This window comes from Chlamydotis macqueenii, chromosome 1 (genome assembly GCF_036417535.1).
Source record: "Chlamydotis macqueenii isolate bChlMac1 chromosome 1, bChlMac1.mat, whole genome shotgun sequence".
Classification (NCBI taxonomy): Eukaryota; Metazoa; Chordata; class Aves; order Otidiformes; family Otididae; genus Chlamydotis; species Chlamydotis macqueenii.
Genome location: NC_141556.1, coordinates 147,271,771 through 147,294,971, shown reverse-complemented (window position 1 = coordinate 147,294,971; position 23,201 = coordinate 147,271,771). Strand labels below are relative to the sequence as shown.

The 23,201-nt window shown below is 42.3% G+C and overlaps 1 protein-coding gene across 9 annotated transcripts in view; it reads right to left on the bottom strand.

The window, feature by feature from the left end:
- The window catches only part of MAP4K4 (mitogen-activated protein kinase kinase kinase kinase 4), a 165,717-nt gene that overhangs the window by 21,240 nt on the left and 121,276 nt on the right, over positions 1–23,201 (bottom strand). For 2 of the 9 annotated variants that reach the window (XM_086769497.1, XM_086769506.1), the window contains exons 13-24: positions 17,702–17,863; positions 15,501–15,587; positions 14,594–14,827; positions 11,091–11,252; positions 8,843–9,073; positions 7,809–7,915; positions 6,717–6,868; positions 5,919–6,016; positions 4,432–4,607; positions 3,897–4,017; positions 2,516–2,707; positions 2–119 (exon numbers count right to left, since the gene is read on the bottom strand). In XM_086769497.1, coding sequence (XP_086625623.1) covers positions 2–119; positions 2,516–2,707; positions 3,897–4,017; positions 4,432–4,607; positions 5,919–6,016; positions 6,717–6,868; positions 7,809–7,915; positions 8,843–9,073; positions 11,091–11,252; positions 14,594–14,827; positions 15,501–15,587; positions 17,702–17,863 — 1,840 coding nt within the window. The remainder of the gene's footprint in view (position 1; positions 120–2,515; positions 2,708–3,896; positions 4,018–4,431; positions 4,608–5,918; positions 6,017–6,716; positions 6,869–7,808; positions 7,916–8,842; positions 9,074–11,090; positions 11,253–14,593; positions 14,828–15,500; positions 15,588–17,701; positions 17,864–23,201) is intronic. The other 7 variants (XM_086769529.1, XM_086769538.1, XM_086769511.1 and 4 more) reach the window with 6 other exon arrangements.

Genomic DNA, 23,201 nt, shown 5'->3' with positions numbered 1-23,201 from the left:
CCCACAGAAGTCACAGTTGTCCCACTAGATGGAGAAATCTGTAGTAATCTGGGGTCTATAAAAGGTGTAAAGGAGGAGGAAGATTTGTGTTTCTGGAGTGTGTTACTAGCGGACTGAGTCTGCAATGTAAATTTCAACTTTATTAATATTAATGACAATAAAAAGCACGGATAACAACAACCAACATTTTTAAGTCACTACAGAATTATGCTACAGAGCCTCCCCAAGTTTTTATACTTCCTTTATAGATACACAACGCACCGCAGGCACCACACCTGAACTATATACATATGCACACTGCACATGTTACAGCGAAATGCAATTAGCTAAATCATCGTCACTGTCACCTCAGCTACTAGCAAAGACTTTTAGGACTGGCCACTACAATCAGGCATAAAGCAAGGGAATGTCTCTTTTTTTTTGAAAATCTGCTGAAATGTATGTATACTATCTTATCTGCAAGCTGTCCACTACCTTCAACTTTGGTATTTATGAAGCATCTCCTAAAGTGAGCTAGTTTAATAAATTATTAAGTTTGATCTCTTGGCTTGTGCAACAAAATCAGAACCATCTGGGATCAAGCGTTCACGTCTACAATGGATTATGTTTCACTGTCCACTACTGTTCGTTCTCCCTATTTTGTTTAACCTGAGCCTCTTGCCAGAAAGCTGCAGCAGGTTCTTCCACCTTTATTTGACAGAGCAACCTGTATCGAACAAAGGGGCTCATTAGTGTGGAAGGTGTCGCAAACGGTGATATGAAGCTATGACTATGTAGTGGATAAAATCACTGGTGCTTGCTGAGTTACGTGCTCGAAACATGAGAAAACATAAAGAAAGGAAGAAGACAAGTGACGCAACAAACTGTTAAAAGTGGAAATGGAATGACTTTAAAACCCTTGCCAGTTTAGTATTATAGTGACAACATTGCACACTGAAGCAGAATGGGACAAGTGAAAAAAGAAAGTATAGAGACGAAAGGCGTGCACGGGGGTAAGTTATACCAAGCAGTACTGGGTTTTTGCTCAGCTTTATGCAAACATAGTTAGAGACACTTCTTTATCATCAACTAATCTTCAACCTCTGATCTTTCTAAGCCTCTACTCTCTGCACAAAAAATAGCAATGAGTCCTGGGAATGTATCGCCCCTCTGCATAGCTCAATACTGAAAGGCTCCTTCGCCACCAGCCACTGCCACAGCCTCCACTTCCCAAGCTGAGTTAACTGAACCCTGCTTATTTACTGCTTAGATCAAAGTAATGAGCAAGCATATCTCCAGATCAATCAACTGATCTCTGTAACCTGCAAAGACAGTGCTTTTAGAAAGATCAAAGACCAATGAAGCATAGCTGGAAATTAAGTATTATGCTAACTGAATTTCCAGGAGGAAACCCTCCTCCTCACCCTCCTGCTACGTGGTTCAGAAGCATTTTTGATCCTGTGGTAAACACGTCCATTGCAAGCGACCTACCCACCTCACCGCAACCTCTCCTTTTCACCACAGCACTTGTAGGCCTATATGGCAGGATGGCTCTACTCTCAGAAGCAGCAGCTTCTTTCAGGAAGTTTTGCTCCCTCTGTACCACTCCTGCTTGCATACAGAGACTTTACCCAAAAGCCAGGCTGGCCACCTAGGCGGAAATGGAGCCACTATGTTGTGCTCCTCCCTTACTGCTAGGGTTGGTAAGGGGTTAATGATGTCCTTTTTTCACACATGTGCATCTCCTCTGCTGTAAGGGGTTACACACGCGTGAAGGATCGGATTTGTCCACCAGCACTTGGTGAGTAAAGGCAGGCACTCTCCCAGGACCAGCCCAGGACAGCAAGAGGGAGCTTCCCTTGTAGCGAAGCCTTGCTTCTTCACCTGGACACAACCAGCACTGGTGAAGAACAGTCATCTTTACATAGCTGCTTTTCAGAGCACACACATACTTGGAAAAAACTAAAGATTTCCCCCTTTCATTATTCCCAAACAATACCCGAGGCTTTTACAGCCCTCCTGGGCAACACCTGATTTGTTCACCCAGCCTGTGTGGCAAGCTTTATAGAGCAAAATCCCTCCACGGCCGCTTCCTCTCCCAAAGGGTGAGTTTCCACAAGCAGCTCCTCATACGTGTGGAGTTACTAGCCCAGTCTTTACTGACAAAGCCAAAATTAACCACAAATTTTTAAGAGGTACACTGCTTGCAATTAGCCTGCTCCCGAATAAAACAGAATTAAAAAATAAAAGAGTATTGGCTTGCAAATGCGGTAGTTGAGCTTAGTTTAAAACGAATGCCATGCAATTAATGATTCACTAAGAGGAAACAAAAATAGTAAACTGGCAAGTTTGGCGTGGGGCTGCTCTAGAGTTAAGGGCTTCTTACACAGAACCGAAATGTGTTATTTGGGGAGTGGGAACAAAGGTGACAGGAAAAAAAAAGCAGGGGAGATTGGCTGGAGTTCCTTTGCAAACTAGCTACTAGGCAATGCTGCTATAACCCTACGAAAGCAGCCAGCTGTGGTGTAAGACATACCTCATTAGTAGTTAGCTTGTCCTGGGGTGTCTGTGGGGACATGGTGGGTGTCGGCTGGCTGGAGGATGGGGAGGAGGAGGTGGAGGAAGTGGAGGAGGAATGGCTTTGCTGTAAGAGATCTGGCAAGAGGTGAATGCGACCGGCAAAGCCATTGCTCTCATGATGGCTGGCACGCTTTTTGTCAACTGTACTCTGTAGAAAAAACAGGCACACTTGTCTTGCTCAAGTGCTGCTTAAAGGTCTATATCCCTAACAACCTCTCTCCTTCTCTCCCTCGCTCACTTCCTACCTTTTAACATTTTTTTTAATTTATTTTTTAAAAGTAAGCTGATAATCCATGCTTTGATGCCTGGATGGAAAGGGAAAGTGGGCAGTGCTACTAGAATTCAGGAAATTCCCACCTCTTCCAGCAGGCAAAAGCTTAGTTCGTGTGGTTGACTTGCACAGCCAGTTCCACTAATTAACAAAAGAGTAACTGCGCCGTTAAGTCTTCCACCACAACGCAGACAAACACATTTTTGGGGTGGGGGAAGGATTTCTTCCCCTATTGTTTTGTTTAAAACTAACTTCAATCCTATACAGATACAAGCTTGGACTGTCTGGCGAATGCCTTCAGCTAACTATTTAAAACAATAAGCATGAAATCTTAATTTTCAAACCAGAGGGCTCAATTAAGAAATTGGCATTCAGTTGTGAAATTCAGAAATGCGACTAATGAGGAAACTCCTATAAGCTAGAACGCTCATTAACATGAACTCATTTAAAGGCAGGGAATCATTATCTTTCAGAGGCACAAGAATGTAATATTTTTCAGAATCAAAGGCAACAACACAGTGCTCCAGGTCTGACCACATTCTCTGCCTTGCAACCAATTCTGCTTCTCCATTTCCCCACACTAACTGTTGCATGAATTTGTATGTACACGTGTGTGAGTGTGCGTGTTATCTGGGTGATCTCTGTACCCTCAACTAAACAGGTTCAAACAGTTTTTAAAAACCCTGACTGCTCTCCCCTCAGCCTCCCTCCCGGCCCCACTCCTGACTGCCACCTTTGGTTCCATGATAAAACTAAACTAAGTTCTTGCTCCAGGTACTTGCTCCACACACCTGCAGCTTTTCTACCTCTCTCTCCCACAGACTGTGAGGTATTCTGCATGGTGCTGCCATGGGTGTCACTGGAAAGCATGCAAAACAGAAGCAAGGGGTGAAGAGCTACTCTCCTCTTTGCATGCATCAAACATCTTGCTCATCTGAAATTCACTACAGCTGTGTCTTGATAATACAAATAACAAATATAATGTAGAAACAGCATGGGTGAATGAGCGAGTGGGTTAATGAGCACAGAAAAGGTGCAGCACTGCACAGGGAAGGAAAAGCAATACCTGTCGGACAATTAAGGTGCCCTCCTTAGAAGGAGTCAAGGCAGGTTCACTCTCCACATCGTCATGGACGATCATGGTTTTCACTGACTCTGTTTCACCATTGCTCAAGTTCAACGTTGACCTATTTGCCAGACAAGAAATAACTGGAGTGAGAGAACAGCACTTGTGCCGTAGCTTTTGCTGCCCTACACCAAGGCACACACTCTAAATTAATTTGTATTGTGAATAGAGTGGAATATTTACATAACCTGCCTAGAAAAGCTTCTTTATAAAAAAAAAAAGTTAGGAGTTTGTTAAACACCACTTCTTGTTTTGTAACAAATCAAGCGAGAAGAGGGAAAGGACGTAACTTAGAGAAGCCTACTTTTTGAAAAGATCACCCTTAGCGTTTGAAAATGTGAACACAAGGCTGGTATGTCTGGCTTATAGATTGTCATAAGCTGAAAGAACTAAAATATGAGCCAAAATACCCAACAACCTTTTCCTTCAACCCCCTAAGAGGCAAAACAGGCAAAACACTGTTAGAAGAACTAACACTGCTCGGACATCATCTGGTCCAGAAGTAGATTCATCTGCTCCTTCTTGTTCCATATCATCATCTTCCTCGTCCGTTGTCCCTGACTCCTCACTTGAGGACGAATAATCCGTCACTTTATGTGGAGGTCGCACATCCTCTACCGCTCGCAATTCCTTTGCCAATGCAGTTAAATCCTGATGGGAGAGGAAGGAAAAAACTGATGTTGCAAGGAAGAGAGAAGAGTTTGCAAGACAAACCCACAGAACTAGTACCCGAGTTTGCTCACTTGTCCACTGCTGTGTTTCCACAGCCCCAGCAGTATTGTTTCCTTTGATTTATTCATTCCTGATAGTCATCAAAACTCACTGATAAATTAAAGCACCAAAAGAGCCAACCCACGAAGGCCTTGCCATATCACAGAAAAATGTGCGTACTCTGAATCCAAACTATCTCGATTATGACTTCAGTTTATCCCACTATACTGTCCAAAGGACAGTATAAGAACTCAGACCTCCTCTCACACAGTGGTTGACTGTCACTGTTCATTTCCCTAAACTTTGCAGGTTAATAGCATTCACCACAAGAAATCTAGGCAGCAAGGTAGCAGAAAGATCCTTAGACTTACTGAGCCACCCAAGGCACAGTCACAGAAAGCTGATCTTGAAACCTTTTGATCCATTTCTAGTTGCATGGATTGGCAATAAGGACTTCACCTGAGAAGTCAGATTCATTGGCACCAGCTCAGTCACACCAGACTCAAACAGTATGGGACATAAGCTGCTTCTCTGTCTGCAGCTTGGTGTGTGGGCAAATCAGGTTTGCAGTCACTGCAATCTGCTCTCAATTGTGTAGCTATGCTTTATTTAGCTGAATACAGTTTGTGGCAAATACTTCACACATTATACTATCAGAAGGGAAGGAATAATCTCTATGTTTCTTTAAGAAAGCAGCTTTAAGTGACAGATTTGGGTGCTAGTGCAGTATCAAAATGGCAAAAGAAAAGTTTTAAGGAAAGTTGGAACTACTGTGAAAACCCACTGAGGTCCCCCAGATACAACTGGACGTAGAGCTGTAATCAACTGTAACAGCAGCCACATAAAGACTATGTCAGAAATCTTTCACAGAAAATAGCAACAATTTAAGGTCTTACCACTTCTCCCTGCACCATTCAGCCCAGCATTGGCACATTCAGGTCAAATGCATGATTATTGGTCCAGCCCCAGGAAGGAAGCACAGGATTGAAAGAGAGAAAGGCAAAGGTTAGGAAGGAAGAAGAACAGAGAGCAGAAATCAATTCCAGGAGCAGTGCAAATTCTAGTGTTTAAAGTACTGTGACGTGTGCAGGCAATTGCAGAGCCCAGGACATGCTGCTAGGCCCGCAGATACAAACTCCCAACTCAAGCTGAATTTCACCCCCAGTGACACCATGAATGGAAACTCACACTGTACTTTTTGTGAGCCCACCTGAACGAGAGTGGGGACAGGGGAAAGCGGATGCAACTTACAGCAGGCTTGATAGGTCTGAAGACTTCCTTTTTCTCTTCAGGCTTTTTAGGTGCACTTTCATGACGCTGTGATGGTGAACCCTCTGATTTGGATGATGCTGCATGTGTCAAAGACCCCAAAAGGAACAGAGAACAATACAGATTAAGCAGGGAGCTAAAATATCTTTTCTTACTTCACTTTGGAGTGGGGAAGAGAGGTGAGAAAGCTATCAGGCAGTGCCTGACAGAAAGATCTAAGTTTCACTGGTTCACTATTACATTGTCCCCGAAGGACTATACAAAAAGCCATCATAAGCTGTGACACGTATAGGTGCAGCTGACCTATGACTGAAACCGAAGTAAACTGACACGTAGTTGTAAATCCAAGAGGGTAACTTGAGTGTGGGTGCAAGCTGGAAAACCTGCATCAGTATCCAACGTACCCCAGCTGAGACCTATCAGCAGCAGTCTGCACTTCATCAACAACCATCAAGGTGACAGGCAACAAGCATCAAAATGTGCCCTTGCGCACATGAGGAAGGGAGCTATGAGAGGATGGAAACTGGGCTGTTTGCATATAGAAAAATGCAGCAGTGACTGGATGCGAATTAAAGAACAATGAAACGCTTTCACGATGACTTCTGCACCTACTGTCTTTCCCAAGCAAGGATATACAGCCAAGGAGGGTACTGGAAGCATCTTTGGTACTGCATGCTCAAAGGTCTTTCCCAGTGAGGGTTATCATCCTTCATTATTGAGTGTTTGGCAACTTAACAAATTCAGAAACACGACTTTACGAAGGGTGGGGGAAGGACTTACATCTCATCCGGAACCGCTCTCCAGATCCACTCTGAGAGCCGGGGTGGGAGCCAGGCTGTGAGCCAGAGTTGCTTGAACCTGAAGAACTGCCACTGCCTGGCCTTGGTACGAGCTTCTCCACCCTTTCCCACAGCAGACGAGGCTCTATATTGCTGTATCAGAGGAGAGAAGGAAGTCTTTGTCACACACGTCAGTTTCAGATTCCCATTTCTAAATTCAAAGGTCACTCTTCCTCAGTGTTTTGCTAATAACTCATTCAAAAGAGTGCTCAGCACTGAGCTGAGGGCATCAGTGATGCTTTAGAACCCAGGCAGTGGCTCCTTCTGGAATATCTATTACCTTACTTAGAATGGTAAAGCAAAAAAGTTTAGGTGGGTGTAAGCTATTCTTTTTATTTGGAACTGGCTACTTGCCATTCTTGCGTATCTAACCTAAAGTGGACAGGTCTCTCAGTCTGCATGTAGCAGGTTTAGAATTGACTCAGAAGTGCCCTGACCACCCAAGTACAAGCCAGAAAGATACCATGGCTTGTCCCTCTCAAAATACTCTCAGCCTTGTCCACTGAGCTAATTCCAGGGTGGCCTGTCCACGTTGCTCTGCTGAGCTCTGGAGGCAGCCCCTTCCTGCCCCTTCTTGACCTCAGATGCTCTGTGTCACAGCTCATGGACACTCCCCTGCCTCAAAGTCTGCTTCTGTCTGAGAGGCCAGAAAGTTTGAGATCTCTTTTACTTCAGCCATTACAAACACTTCTGCTGCCAGTAACCCCCACAGTAAGCCCAAGACGACCTGTTGCATCAAAAGGCAAGACGTTCATGAATGGCCACATTTTTTCAGAAATCTTAAGGATATTTTGAAATTATTGCTGAAGTTACAGGCCAATTAAATCAAAGAAGGAGTGGGAAGAAGAAATTTTGCCAGTTTTTATTGGCACATATGCTACACCAAGGAAAATTAAAACGAATCATTCCTGAAGAGATCCAAATTAATCTTCCTTTCAAGTCCAACAGGTAAAAAGCTCTCTGGAAATGCCTGGCTTCCTATTAGCCTTCTCCTTCCAGTTCAAGAAAGGTGAGGACACGTAGGCGTACAAACCTCGTGGAGTTTCTTTGACCTGCTTGATTATTTTGCTGCCCACTGCCCTGCAGTGGAGAATCACGGCGGGACAGGACTGGTGATCGGGACGTTGTTCTCACAGGTACCTTGGGAGAAAAAAAGTTGTGTTAAACCCATGAAGAGGAGAAAGAGAAGAGGTAGATTAAACTTCTCCTGCTACAGAATATATTCTTAAGATTTTAACAACACTTAATTCTATGTCCAAGCTAGCATCCATGACCAAAAGCAATAAACAAACACCCAAAAAACCAAGAGCCTTAGTTAGGATGCTGTTCAGATTTTGAAAATAACTCCAAGTTTAGTCTTAACATTAACTACTGTTTAATAGTTACCACACAAACACATACACACCCCGCTACAATCCAACTACCAAGACATTTAAAAAGAATATGGCATTTTGACTGAAGCAGGGGAGGCACAAAGCAATTTGCTGAAACAGCATGAAAATTAGGAGAATAAGCTCAGGGGAACCAAACAAAGGCCTGGGAATGGATCAGCAGAAGGCAAAGACTGGTGGAGGAGCAAGAATATACTCAGAAGAAGCAAATCCCAGTGGATGGGAGTGGGGGGTAAGAGGGGGAGAGGAGGAGGAAGTATATTGAATGTTTCCTTTTTGTTCAGTTCCATCTCAATTTTAAATATGTGTATGATTCATAGTTTGGGTTACTAACAGATAAAGAGGAACATTAACTCTGAGCAATAACCTCAGGGATATTTAAATTCTTTCCTGAATATGGTAATGATTTGTTAACTGTGAATAACAAATTGTCTCTCTGAAATAGCTGCATTCTATAAATAATTGCCAATTTTATATGAAGCTTCAATATTGTACTTATGGTTCATTATCATTAACTCATTGACCAAACACCTGCATTATGATCTGCCCTCTAAAATACTGTTACCAATGCTGGCACAAAGGCACGGTCTTCCCAGTGCCCAGGGTATCACATCCTTAAAAAATAATAATTAATAATGAAAAAAAAATAGCACACATCTGTCTTTCTACTCCTTACCCTTGGAGGCACCTCGTCACTGTCTGATCTAGCCCAAGCCTTTTGGGTGGGGTCGGGTACCTCCGACTTAGAGTCAGAACTCTGATTTAGCACTTCACTGCGTGAAGGTGGATATGGGTCCTGGGAACGAAGATGGTGATGAGCAAATTTGGGAGAAGGGTCACTGAAGGAATGGGATCGCGAGACAGGGGAAACATTGTTCTTGAGAGATGCCAGATGGGACCACTGTACCTTACAAGAAAACAAAACATAAAACATTCAATGCGCTCAGTATAACTGGCTTTCCAATTAACACAGAATAAAGGCAGGTGGGGCGGGCAGAGACAAATTGGTTATGGCATTAGGTAAGCGTGGGGTGAAATCAATGCACTTGAAAGCAAGGCAAGCACCCAAAGAACATAACAGACTGAAAATACAGCACATATGCAATTTTTTTTTTGTGAGATACGCTCTCCACATACACATACACTGGTGCCCAGAAGAAAGAGGGACCTAATGTCTGCACCATGAGCCTGAGTCCAAAGGCCACTCAAGACAGAAGTCGCCTTCCATTCCCCAGTCTTCAGTGGGCTTTGGTCAGGTCTCATGGCAGCACTGGTGGACTGGGAAATTTGAAGCAGATATCCAATTGGAGAAATGTACAAAATTAAAGAATGCTGTAAAATGTGCAAACTGACACATATTTACATTACCTAATAAATTTAGGAACTAGATACAGTTCCAAACTTTTGGAGAAAGACCATAACACAAAAGCCTTTATTCCTTTACACTCATTGCAATATATATAAAAACCCCATAATATATATTGTATATAGTATACATATGTACAACGCATATTATACTTACATCATATATGTACCATACACTGTACATATATACATATTTATACACAAATCAAACACACACGTACACACACACATACTCAATTACACATACTGAAAGGCAGAATAGGGACTCCAGAGTTAAAACTCCATTGGGATTTCCATTGAAATCCATATTGACCCTTCAGCTTACTGCCTCCTTGTGCATAAACCACATTTCAGAGTTAATTTCTGAAACTAAAGGGGAGGAAAGGTCATAACTGAGGGACACATTGTTTTCACACCTAATAATTAAGCAAACTTTTGCTTTCAACCTCAGTTTCAGTAGGCTGGTTGTATTTGTTTTTATATTATTATTATTTCCTCAATTTTAATACACACAGCTGTTGAAGAGCCTGATTATTCTTAATATGAGTGGAAGACCCAGACTTTAAAAGTAACTGGCACAGAGAGCATGAAGATACAAGTCCAATATTTTGAAATAGTCATAGAGGTTTGAATAAAAGCCAGGAATTAATGAGTAAGAGATGAAGTTCTGTCCTGATTTCTCCCACTCTCCCGTCTGTTCAAATTCTCCTGTTGCCCAAAAGACTTGCAATACCTAGTCACAATCAGGGACGGTTTTAGCTTGCACTGTCATCAACAGACTTAATTTGGGAGAAGAAAATTCTGCATAGAAACAGAGGAACTGTATGCAGAATGATACCGTTTAATTTAGCGTATCTAAATAGCTCAGAATTTATGGGCTAAGTCTAAGTTTTAGACAAAGGTTACTTTTTAAATTCATACTGTAATTTTCAAGAGATACAGACACCAAAATCAGAAGGCTCTTCATTAGAAAATAACAGAATGATAGCAGCCACAGAGCTCAATGTTTTCAATCTCTTTTTGATTTTCCAGGGGTGGTACAGAGCTCTATTTAGCAACTGTAAGCCTACTGACAACAAACTTGCTTTTCTTAGTCATGTTTTGTAAACCTCTTTGAAGCAGTGCTCATACTATTAAAACCCACTTGTTTAGTTAGCTTTTTCCACAAGAATTTAAAAACCCAAGCAAGCTCACTTCTTTCCTAAGTATCCTTTTTGGTAGTAAATACCTTGCACAGATCAAATTCTGAATTATAAAAGTGTACTGCAACTGTCACCAGTGTTTAGTCCACCACTCCACTGTTACACAGATAATAACAACAACAGATCTAATCTAGCTGTAATACTAAAAAAAAAACCCCACACATAAGACCCACAAATCCATCAGTTTAGCAATAAGCAAAATCAGACAAAGAACAAATCTACTGAATAAGTTGCTTTGTCTAACAGTGCTACCCTTTACATAAGACTTCCTAAGTGCAAAGATCTGCAAATTTGAAAGAAACATGTTGGGACTTCTGAATTTCCTCCAGGCTTACCAAAGTTTTCCTGGGCACTTACCTGGGGCTCTATTGGCCTCTGCAGGGCAGGCTGAGCAGGTTCTGAGTTTCCATTGGAAAAGGACTCTGATCTTGAAGGCACTGGTGGCTCCAACACTTTACCCATCTGCTTAGACTGTGCTTCAGGGGAGCCCTGATTAGTTTTTCTAAATCTCTCCTCCACCTAAGCCAAAATAAATGGAGGTTAAGTCTGGAGTCAATAAAACCAATTACAGTAGAAATATGAAGGCGAGTATCACCTTTCCTTTAGCATAAAGAAACCAAATACATTTGGGGCTTGGCAGGATTTTTTCCCTACTACTTTCACCAGCACTCTAAAACACAGACTCAACCATACCAAAGTGGCAAGTATGCCAATATGGAAAACCCATACTAGGAAGAGAGTATACAGCAGTCAGTAAGATGTGAAGTGATACAATAAAAGACCATTATGGGGCTTCCTTCTGACTAGACAAGTTACTATCCATCAGTATTTTCCTCACAGACAATAAAAAGGATAATATGAAAACAGAAACAATTTTACTATATCAAAGTACATTTCCCACTGCTGTCCCTTACTGTAGTTACCCACCTTACTCAATCAGTATTTTTTGATTATCTGCTTTCCTGTGCTTGTCTCTTTGGCAATGCAAGAAGAGACAGAATGTGCTTCTCTGCCCGTAATACTGGAGGCTGTTCAGCTGTAGGTACGAAATTGTAGGACTGGTCATCCTCTCTTTTATCAGATAGCTCCAACACGACCTCACAGGCTGCAGAGAACAGCCCCAGCAGCTTGTTTCTGGTTCTCAGGGAGGTGCAGAAGTGATTGGACACTAACCTCGAGAGCTTGTCGAGGGGAAGACTAAGTCAGAAAGTGCTCAGTCCTCAGAAGAGCATCAAGCGAGGTTCCTGTTCAGAAACATCACTTCTTCCAAGGCTGCAGCATTGAATAAAGCGACAGGTACAAAGGGCAAGAACGGAGGGAAGCTCCAGGCAGAAAGGAAATATCCTCCGATTTCCTAAGATGGTCTGCTGCTGGAATGAGGGCAGCATGTGCATTTCTGCACAGGAGCTGCTGCTGAGGAACACTAAACTCCCAGCACTTCATCAAAGCACCAAAGAAATATCAAACTGGCAGCTTGAGCTGATTTCATTTGGTGAGATTCTGCTCACAAGATATGCTTTCACCCTTGCACCTCGAGCATAAAACCAGTATTGGGGTGGTTTCCTAATTGTTCTCTAGCAGTGGTGGCCTGGAGAGACTGGCTGTTCATATACCCATGCCAGAAGATGGAGGCAAGTCTCCAGGTCTCCTCAGCTGCTTTACAAACCCAACCTGCCTCTGCTTTTCAAAACTTAAGGACAGTAACAGTTTGCCTATGAGAACAAGCAGACAAGCTTCTGCCAGGTCTACACGAAATACAGCATATCCTGGGAAATACAACAATAATGGAGGCAAGCATCTTCACCATACAATCATTTTCACCACTGTGTTCAACCTCACAGAGCAATCCTTTAAAGTTTAAAAAACGGGCGAGACTCCTCGTTATGAATAGAACAAGGCAAAGCCCCAAGTCTTTCTATGTGAAGGAACAGGCTTTAATGTCTCTAGCTGTAGATGATAGGAAGTTTCCTCCGCAACGCACACAAACTGCACAAGTCACATGTCCTTAAAGTCAGGCAAGAGGTGGGAAGGAGATACCCAGTGCATCCCTGGATATAAACAGGCGCTGTTTCAATCATCTGACTGTCTGGATCAGAAAACAGTATTAAGCCTCATCGTTTGCTCTGATCTTCCCCTGTTTCCCACAGCCAATCTTATAAGTCCTATTCCTTATATTCTCATTGCCACTGGAATGGGGAAAAAACCCCTAATCCCCATTAGACTTTGCCAGAACAGGGAACTCAGCCCACTTTGGTTTATTATCCTGATGGTCAGCACCTCCATAGATGGACACTTTCTCTGCAGAGCAGCATACCTGAAAGTACAAGGCACAGAATACTCACTCTCCAATTCCAATGTCGAGAATGACATTAGAATTAATGTCTGCTTTTAAGATTAACTGGTGCTGCTCCCACTGCCAGGCACTGAGATATCATGGCTATAATTCTACCACACATACACAGCAATCTCTGGGATATCTCACTACTAACACAATTTTTCTGTGCCTTCACTTTACTCCTTCTTGCTACAGCAATCACAAAAGAAAAGGACTGCCACAGAAAAACAGCTGAGTTAGTGGTTCTGCTAAAAGATGTAACACTTTGAATCTTCAGAAGTTTCTCTCTTTTTCAACTCTGAAAGGAAAATGGGAGACAAGGAACAGAGACGGTTCTGCATCCCCCCAAAGTCAGTCTTCAAGTTAGACAGGAGTGGTGGAATGGAACTGAGCTTTCACTGAGGCAGGCCAGGAACAAGTGCAAGAGAGCTGGTTCCATGCCTGCACCACCACATACCGGACAAGTCTGAACTTCTTCCAGGAGAGAAACACGCATCAATCACCAAGAGGAATGGATGAGATAGCACAAACATGGTTTATGAAGAACTTGGACAACAGCACCTACAAGAAAATGAGTTTGCGCTCACCAAGCCCAAACAGCAATACTTCAAAGGCAATGAAGCACTATTGAATGGAGGTGGACCAAAAGCTATTTTATCATGTTCAACAGCCCCAAGGATTTTTTTGTTCTTGTTCCAAAATGTATTTACCTAGTTCCCACATGCTGGTCATGAATGCCATTAAGAGCTTTGACCAGTACTGCCCAGTCTAGTGGTTTGTGGGCAGCATGGTGCTCAAGGGAAACATAAGAATAAGACCGCTGAAACAGAGCCAAGTAAGCATCAAAGAGGCAATTACTTGCTTAGCAAAGTTATTCGTGGACCAGTGAAGACAGGGGACCACTCACTGAAACAAACAGCACTCAGATGATTTCAGATCAACTTGCGAGTGCCCAAAGTCCAAGCAGGCAGCATCACAGAATTTCATAAGAGCAGGACGTGATCTCCGAAGAGAATACTTAACATTTCAAAAATGAAACTAATGAAATTCAGGTTTGTGTTCATGAGACAGATATTTCCAAGAGCATAGGCTAAAGCACGAAATGTGTAAACAGGTGTGTGTGCAAGAATCCTTCATAGGTTCGTGCTTTCCAATCACCTCCGAATTTCAAATTGCTAGTACTTGCCAGAGAAACAGATCACCAACTGCACCAATGCTTGCTATGAAAACATGTCTGATGAACTGCAGAAGACATTAACTTCCTGATGTGATGCTTCCAAAATCAGGTCCCCTCAGTCTGCAGCCTTCCAGAATTTCTTTCCACCCCTTATACATCAAAACTCTGAACTCCAATGACTGCAGGATAAGTACTCAGAAGTATCTCTTAGGTTTGGAAACCAGTGACCAACTTTTTAAAATATCCTGCCCCTTATGAGTATACTATAGCAGGATTAGAGTCATGATGATGCCAACAGGCAGGGGCAGAGGAACAGGTAGCAGATTCCTGCCCACAAGCAGGACTTACCTCACGTGCTCTTTCAGCAGGCTCATAGTGGGATTTTGGCTCAGGGGTATGATAGCTTTGTTTATTTCTTTCTTGCTGCTGCTGCTGCTGCTGCTGTTGCTGCTGCTGTTGCTGTTGCTGCTGCTGCCGCCTGTGATCGTGCTGCAGGGACAGGAGGTAGGCTTGCTCCTGCTGCAACTGGCGCTGGAGTCGCTCCGCTTGTCGGTGTTCCTCCATCTCTCGCCATCTGTATTCCTTTGAGAGAACATGTGAGTAATTCAAGACATGACATTGACTGTATGGTGGACGTGTCCCTCTCCATCCCAATAAAAAGGCACCTGTCTGGTTGCTGTTGCTTTTTTTTCTTTTTGTTTGTTTGTTTATTTCATTGTTAAAGTGTAAGCAAAAGCTAAGTTAGACCAATGTGGCACATGTCTCGTGTTGGGGAAGTTGAAAGTGTACTGCTAAGCTTGACATGATTGGAGAGTTATGTCAAAACTGATTTTTATTAAAAGAAAAAAGAAGTGTTATTTATACTAAATCCAGTGTAAAGTTCATAAAACAATGATTTAGACCAACACTAGGCCATTGTATCCCGGGGTGGATTTACATATCATGTGTGCTTTTGATCTGCAACATAAGCACTCTAGTTCTTCACTGAATGCCAAGGTCTGTTCAGAAACTCGACCGCCACACCAGAGCTGTTCCACTTTAACATAAAGCCTCCTCTTACTGCCCAGAAAGCAGTGTGACCATACAGCACTTCTCATATGTGCCTGTCAGCCCACGACACTAGAATAAATGGCCTTTTAATCAAGCTCCTTTGTTGTCGTACTGTCAGTGCAGCTGTGCCCGACTGAGGGAAGCCTAGGACTGGCCGGATAAATGGATCCTATAGCTACTGAACAAAACAGATACAGTGCTTTACCAGTAACATGGCCTGCTCCTGGAGCAGCTGCTGCTGTAGAATTTCCAAGTGCCGCTGCTCCTCTTCTAGCTGTCGCCTGATATACTCCTGTCACATAGAAATTACCCAGCAATAAATTTATTCAAAAGGAATGCATCAGAACCCCCTGGGTGGAACACCACACGCTACTTCCCCAGTTCAGCTTTAACAAGAAACGCACTTCAGGATGCATTAGTGCCTGCAGAACAATTTAGGAAGCCCTGCCTCCTGAGCATCGGATTTTGGCCCCTTCCATTCTGAAATTTGGACTCCTGCAAATGTTGCCGGCACGGGCCAGAGCTCGTTTACGTATTTTGGAAGTGGTTTCAAGAAGCAGCAAAATGCACTTGAAGGTTTTGGAAAGTTAAAACACAGCAAGTCTGACTCAACACAGCCAACACAAAGTCGCATGCAAGTTGTATTAAACATTAGTTTATTGCACTGATGCGATGAACTGTTAGCAACAGCTAGAGCCAGGCTTAGTGTAGGCAGACCTGGAGCAAGCTCCCCCAGAGGGGCTCTGCCAAATGCAATTGGGAGCTGCCCTGTCGTCTCCCCTGCTGCCCTCACCAGAAGCTTCTCCTGAGCAGATGCTGCCAGCCTTGCTGAATTATGTGATGGTTATGACACAAACAAACATCCACCAGGAAACAGATATTAGACCAAACTAGCTTGCCCTTGCGATCTAGCCATCTCGTCACCTACAGCCTCAACAGGTCGAGACGTTTACCCACTGCTTCACCTGACCCCCCTGGAAGAACTCAAACTCTGAAGCACCAAACCCAAGCTGGTAACATCCTACCATGCAATTAATGGAAGTATGTAATATGTGCATGCGCACACACACAAGCACACGCACACGTTTACAGTGTATGCATAAAGAAATTAATGGATCAGTGATACAGTGATGGGAGCTATAGAAAGTCTTGTGACAGACTGATGAGATACACTATACTGTTGTTATGCACATTGGCTGAGTCATAGTTTGGGTTAACAGAAATTTGAAGAGGGGGCATGTCTTCTAAAAAAAAAAAAAAAACAAAACTCAGAGTGGTTCGGCTTGGCCACTTCAATTAACCATTTGTCATTATTGGCACTGTGCATAATTAGCATTTCAACAGTTTAAAAAGCAGCTGGGGGAATACCCGGTGTCTGCCCAAAACCAAATTGCTGTGCTGTAATTAGAGATTTTCCATATATTTATTCCCATTGGTTAGTCTTCTCTCCTTTTGACTTAAAAATCTTTGAAATATACACAAACACAATAAAACTGCCCAGTAACATGATCATCAATGATCTCAAATACAGTGACTTACGTAAGAAAAAAATGAGGTATATCACGCCAAAACCAGCATTTCCAAAATTAATGGGAAATTTACAATCAGCCTGTAGGATAGTAGTTTCGGCCCTTTATTTGGGATCAGTATTTTGCAGTACATGCACAGTAATTATTACCCTGATTATCATCCTGATTAAAATTTTTAAAGGATTTTAAAACATGCAGATTTCATGCATAAATATAGTAGCTGAATTTCAGAGTTTAAAAGGTTTCTCACCTGTACTTCCAATGTATTAAGGGCACACTGACAGAACTTAAGATATACTTGCTGCCTGAACTGGCATACATTATTAGAGCTGATTTTAAATAGACAGAGTAAGAGAGAGAGAGATTGCATATTGAAGTTTTAGCAAGGAAAATCCTCTGCAGCCCAAAGGTTCCACCTCAAATTCAGAATATTCAAAGTTTATGACAAGCCTCTGAACAATTCTAGGTGCCAGAAGTAGACTCGCAACAGAGCTGCCCTTCTCTGAGAGGCCTTCTGAACAGCGGCATGTCCTGCAAGAAACGCTGATCCAGCGAGACAAGTCTAGAAACAATTTTCAGCCTCAGTGATGATTTCACCAATTCTGATGGGTTTCAGTCAAGCCCAGGGGCACAAGCTGAATTTAGAAGGAGTACTGCAACAAGACTTCTTTTTTTTTTGAGGGAATATTGAGGCTGCCAGAATTTTCCATAAAGCCCTATGATCTATGTTAGTGCATTTGCTGTCAGAGACAACAAAGATGGAAGGGTCAGCGTTAGGTCGCCTCTAAGCTGCTTTAGGCTTACTAATTTTTAGAAAATTAAATTAGAATTTAGAAGACACAAACCTATTTCACATATATCTGTATCATGGACTCACCTGCTCCCTTTCTACCCTCCTCTTTTCCTCCTCTGCTCTTCTTCTCTCTTCCTCTTCCTTACGCCTCCTCTCCATTTCTTCCAGACGTCGTTTTTCTTCCTGTTCTCTCCGCCTTTGCTCACGCTCTTGTTGCCTTCGAGCTTCCCGTTCTCTTCTTTGTTGCTACAAAAAGCAAAAAGAAACCACAAAGTTTTACTTTTGTTGTTATCAAAGAAAGAGGTGGGGTTGTCTTCTACTGTGAAGAGAGCGATTTACCAGGACTGGCAAGCTCTGCAACTAAGTAACAAAACACTTTATGCAAGTGTTCCACCAGGAAACTAACTCATACCCAGCACACAACTATCCCTAAAAGCAGCTCTGCTTACTCTCTCAGGTTTCTTCATGCACACAAAGTCACATACCATATTCCTGACAACTGAAATGTGGAAGATCACCGCTGCTCTTTAAGAGAGGCTCACACTGAATCTCAAACTTTGAACAACTGTTGAACTCAAATGTTAATGAGAGTGACAATTTACTTGACTTCAACACGTTATCTAAATGCTGCCAAAAGGGAATAATCAGCCTCACCGAATCAGCTAAAACTCAGATGACAACTATCTGAGCTTTTGGTAAGCAGTTTCTTTCTTAACACAATTCATGGTCTGCTAAGAATTTGGTGGTGTTGGCCCAACAACCAAGCTCAATTTAGTGCGCTGCCCAAAACTTTGCCTAAGAGAGAAGGAAGGCTGACCAACAGCACCTCAGCCCCTCCCAGAACATCAAAAGCACCTATGTGTAAAAAAGGAAAAAGAGCTGAGCTAAGCTTTTGCTCTTACACAGATAAGCTTCCACACATGGCCCAAATTAAAAGTGGTGTTGAGAAGTCTCCTCAAGTTTATAAAAAAAAAACCTGGGAAATAGCTCTAGAAAGCATGAACTGACTCATTTATGTCTATAGAGCACCATGTATGACTTCAGAGGAGACATTTTAAATGCCCATACAGTCGTGACCAACTCTTCCTGCACTTCTACAGAAGCATCCAGCTACTCCACCTACCTCAAAATCCCAGGCAGCCACCCACAACTGCCTAAGTGTCAGAAGACCCAGCTGTCTCCTGTTCAACCATCAGCTGGGAATGTCTCTGCATTTACTTCCATTATAGATTTCTACAATATGCTAAAAAATTACAGAAGAAATCTAAACCAAAAAAAAAGCACCCAAATTTAATCCTAAGCAAAATGAAAACTACATTGGTTATTCTTTTTCATATTTAGGTTAATACTATCGCCAGTTTTTTTTTGTTGAAGCAAAGCTGCCGCAGATTTGCTAGTCCTAAGGCACTCCAAGTAGTCTTGCAAGAGCACTCAGACTAAGCTTTTACTGGGGTTCACAAATCCAGTCACTGGTGTGCATTTCACAGTTGTGTTCAACTGAACAAGCAAAGGCCAATCTACACTCTCTGTGTTACTCCATGAGATGAGCTTTCCCTCTTCGGCATACTACCCTACATGACTATGAAGTAAGTGAAAGCTCAACAGCCTTTTCCATCTTCTGGAATCAATACTGACATGACAGTGGCGAAGAAACACGGGGGCGGGGGGGGAAGTGGTTAAGAATCAGTAGTACTCAAATAAAACAGGCTGCTTTCTGACTCTCTTTAACTAGTTTTGGGAAAAACACAACTTTCTTGAAGACCACTGTTCAAATACACCCACTCTGTAACTATGACACCTTCCTTCCTGGCTCACGGTGTCATCTTGGGTTCACTACCACCTTCCCGTGCCACAAGACATAAGCTCTTTTCTCCCCCACATTTTCTCTATCTTCTCAGAAACACAGCTTCCTTGCACTTGCATCTCCTCTCCTAACTAAATGCAGCTCCCAGCCTTTTCTCTCTTGCTTAAGCAAGCTCTCTTCAATGAGCATAGATACAAAAATAGCAAAAGTGCTGCGAGGCAGCCTCGGCACACGGTGCATTTCATAGGTTTCAGTGCTTCCCCTCCTTCATTTTGTAAGCGTTATAAAAGGATTAAGTAGGCACTTTTATTTCTGAATATACGCATCTGTGTAAAACAATTTCTATATTTAAGTCAATATATTCAGGTGCCTCTTGGCTAATCAAGTCTGACAGGCTCTTTGTTTAAGAAAACTAACATGTGAAGTACAACAATTCTGTTGCCCTGAGGATGCAAGAGACAGCACACTGCTGACTGCTTAATATGCACATTTATCAACTCAAACACTTCTTAAACATATGAAGCCTGTCTGTCTAACAATATTGTGTTGACATTGTTACATGGATACATTGCAGCTCTTGGGATGGCATCATTCTCACTACAAGGAAGATGGACAGAACTTAGGTCTTTCAGATGAAGCAAATTCATGGCTTCTGGAACCAATGGAGAAGTATTCAGCAATAATTATATATATCTGAACTGAATATGAGAAGAATAAGTTACAAATTGAATACGAGAGCTAATTTTCCATGGCATCATAAAATAAACAAAATCAGCATTAGAGGATGAGATTTTTAAGCAAACCTTGGGCCAGTTTGCTAGTTCAGCACCAAGGGTAGATATTTATTACCCAGCAAAAGAAAAAAGAAGAATTCTCTGCGACCAGTGTGCATTTCAGTCCAACCTCCAAAGCACAATGTGCTACTGTCTAGGTGCCAAAGGACATGGAGAGATGGGATTTCTCGGCATTGCTTCTGCCTTCCTGTCAGACACCACCTCAGCCCCTTGCCAGGCGGGTGGGAAGGGAGGCATCCGGCACCGCCAGAGCCCGCACAAACACCCCGCACAATCCGCTTATTCACAGCCCTAGTCGTAAGAGAAAAGTTTCACTTCTTTTGCATGTGGTCTTTGAAACCTGAGCATTGAACTACTGGTCAGTAACAAAGTGGAGTTTCCTTTTAAAAAGCCCACGGAAAGGAAATCCACGATGACAAGCATCTCTTGGGCCCTAGTTTACATCTTGTCAAAGCGACGGCAAAGCTGGCTGGTGGCAAGCCATCACTGACTCAAGCTGGCTTCAGAAGCAGCCCTTTAGCTGACCTCCTATCATCCTTCTGTTGGCACAAGGTCACCTTCTTGACTGCCTCTAGCAACTCTTCCATGAGGACACACCAAAATCCTGGTCACTGTGCTCCTTAGCCTTGCTCAAAGGAGGGAAGCAGGACAGGGAAAATCATCAGTTAAAACCAATGTTAGTTTTGTTTGTAAAATTTGGCTTCTGAATTTAATAAGCGTGATTGTTAGATAATAAAATTCTTACCATGTACTACAAAAAAGGCCTGATGTAAAACACCGTTGCCCAACAGACAGCAGGTATAGCTCTGGATTCACTGAAATTATGGATGCATATCCAGATCTTCTTTAGTTAGATACGGTATTACCAACTTTCCTGTACATGTCAGATGAAAAGTTTATTTTTAAGGAGCTAACTGTTAACCAGAAGGTAAGGGCAGGAACTCTTTAAAGAAATTTCAGAGATGCCAAAAGAGAATTTTGACAGAGCCCAGACAGCCTCAAATTACTGCATTTCACAAAAGTGGCACTTACCAAGCCAACAATAAAAAAAAAAATTCAGAAAATACAATATTAATACTTTGGCTTCTTATCCAGGTGTAGGGTGCAATAATGATGATCTCGTAATGGTATCCAACATCTCCAAACTGGAAGACCATGCAGTAGAGCATGATTTACCAGGAGGGGGCAATGCAACTACACATGCAGTTGGTACATACCAACGAATTCAGGACCTCCTTCATACAGGGATTTGCTGAAGATAAATACAGACCTTCTAATTTTGTATTCATAAAATATTATTACTAGGTCCTATATTCAGATGAAGGTTGATAAATAGATATATTAAGGATTTATTTCACAAAGAATTAGGTAGCCTGGTATCAGCTTCGGAAGAGGATTGAAAAGATTAATAAACAGACTTTTGCTTTGCCCACACTAGAGATAAAGCAGAAGTAGAACTTCTCACTCAGTACCAATCCAAACTGCAAGCAATTCAAATTAAGCAGATACAAATAATCTCCCCTCCTGTAAAAGAAACAAAGCCCTGCCAAAAATTGCCTGCAGGTACACCTACATTAGCATCTTGGTTCAGATCAGGAGTGCTCTTTTGAAGTGAATCATCCAATCATCTCCACTTACCAGGTTTTGTTTCATATTCTGAAGATGTCCTGGAGTGCCAACCACTCCTTTTGGATGAAATTAAAAAGGCAGATGCACTTCAACCACAAGCAGGCACACAGTCTAGACCTCAGCTAATCCAAAGGAACTCCTCCTGCCTTCAAACATATGCAGTGAACTCTTTGGGTCCTCAGCACTTTAATTACTGCGTTCCACAAATCTGCTTCTACTGGACTGTACTACTTGCCAACAGAGCTATGATCTACCACTTCAAAACATCCATCCTAGGTTCTCATAACCAAGGACAGAGACATTATTTAATGAAGTTATTCCAAACTGCAGAGGTCCACACAGAATGGGATTCCACCACGGCCAATTCTGAATTTCCCAAAGCAGACTCATTTTTGTGAAGCACAAATTCAAATGCCTTTCCATACCAGTCACACTGAGCACCAGTAGCTCCACGTTGCTGAACCGAAACACACACCCATCCTAAAACACCCTGGAACAGCTCAGATTTCTTGTTTTAACCATCTAAATGCTTACATGACATACAGCTGACATTTATGCAACTCATCTTTATATGATTTTTAAAGGGGAGGTGGGAAGGAGAACAAGCAGTCCCCTTCCCAAAGCGCTTCAGGTAATTTTCTACACTTTGACCATGTATCATTTCTACCTCCTAAGTAACACACAAATTATAAGGCTCCTGCAACAATGAGATTTAGAAGTCACCTATATGCCTTTTAAAAAGTAATCTTTTCTCTAATACTGCTGAGAATTACAGTTTTTGGCAGATGTCCTAAACACCGTTCCTGTTGTAGTCTCGGTCAAAACTGTCTAGGCTCAGTGCCAGCATTGTAAGAACAAGCCCTCAATTTTAATTTAGGAAGCTGGGGAGGGAGAAAGGGAGGAAGTATAAGCAACTTGTATAGGGAGATCATCTAATGTGTATAATTCTTCTCGAAGAATTTCAAACAGGTATACCCAAACACACACTCACTCTACCCAAGGAAAAATTACAAGAGAGCACGGCTTGGTCAAAATGTCAACAAACTGATGGAAGCCCAGAGATTCAATGCCTGACAGTAATCTTAACTCACATCACCAAATCTTTCATTGTTTACTGGCTTCATCAAAACACAGGGGTGAGTTAAGGACAAAGCGACAACATTTCAATATTTTGGCCTTCAATTGTGTCACAACACTGATGTTTATCTAAATATGGGTCTACCACCCTTCCCTCATCTTTAAGAGCTTGTTTCGGCTGTTGTTTTGTTAAAAATCACTTGGGATTATACACTTTTCCAACACAAGATCCAATGAACTAAGTGGGGGTTTTTTTGAAAACTCAATATGAGCCCTTTTT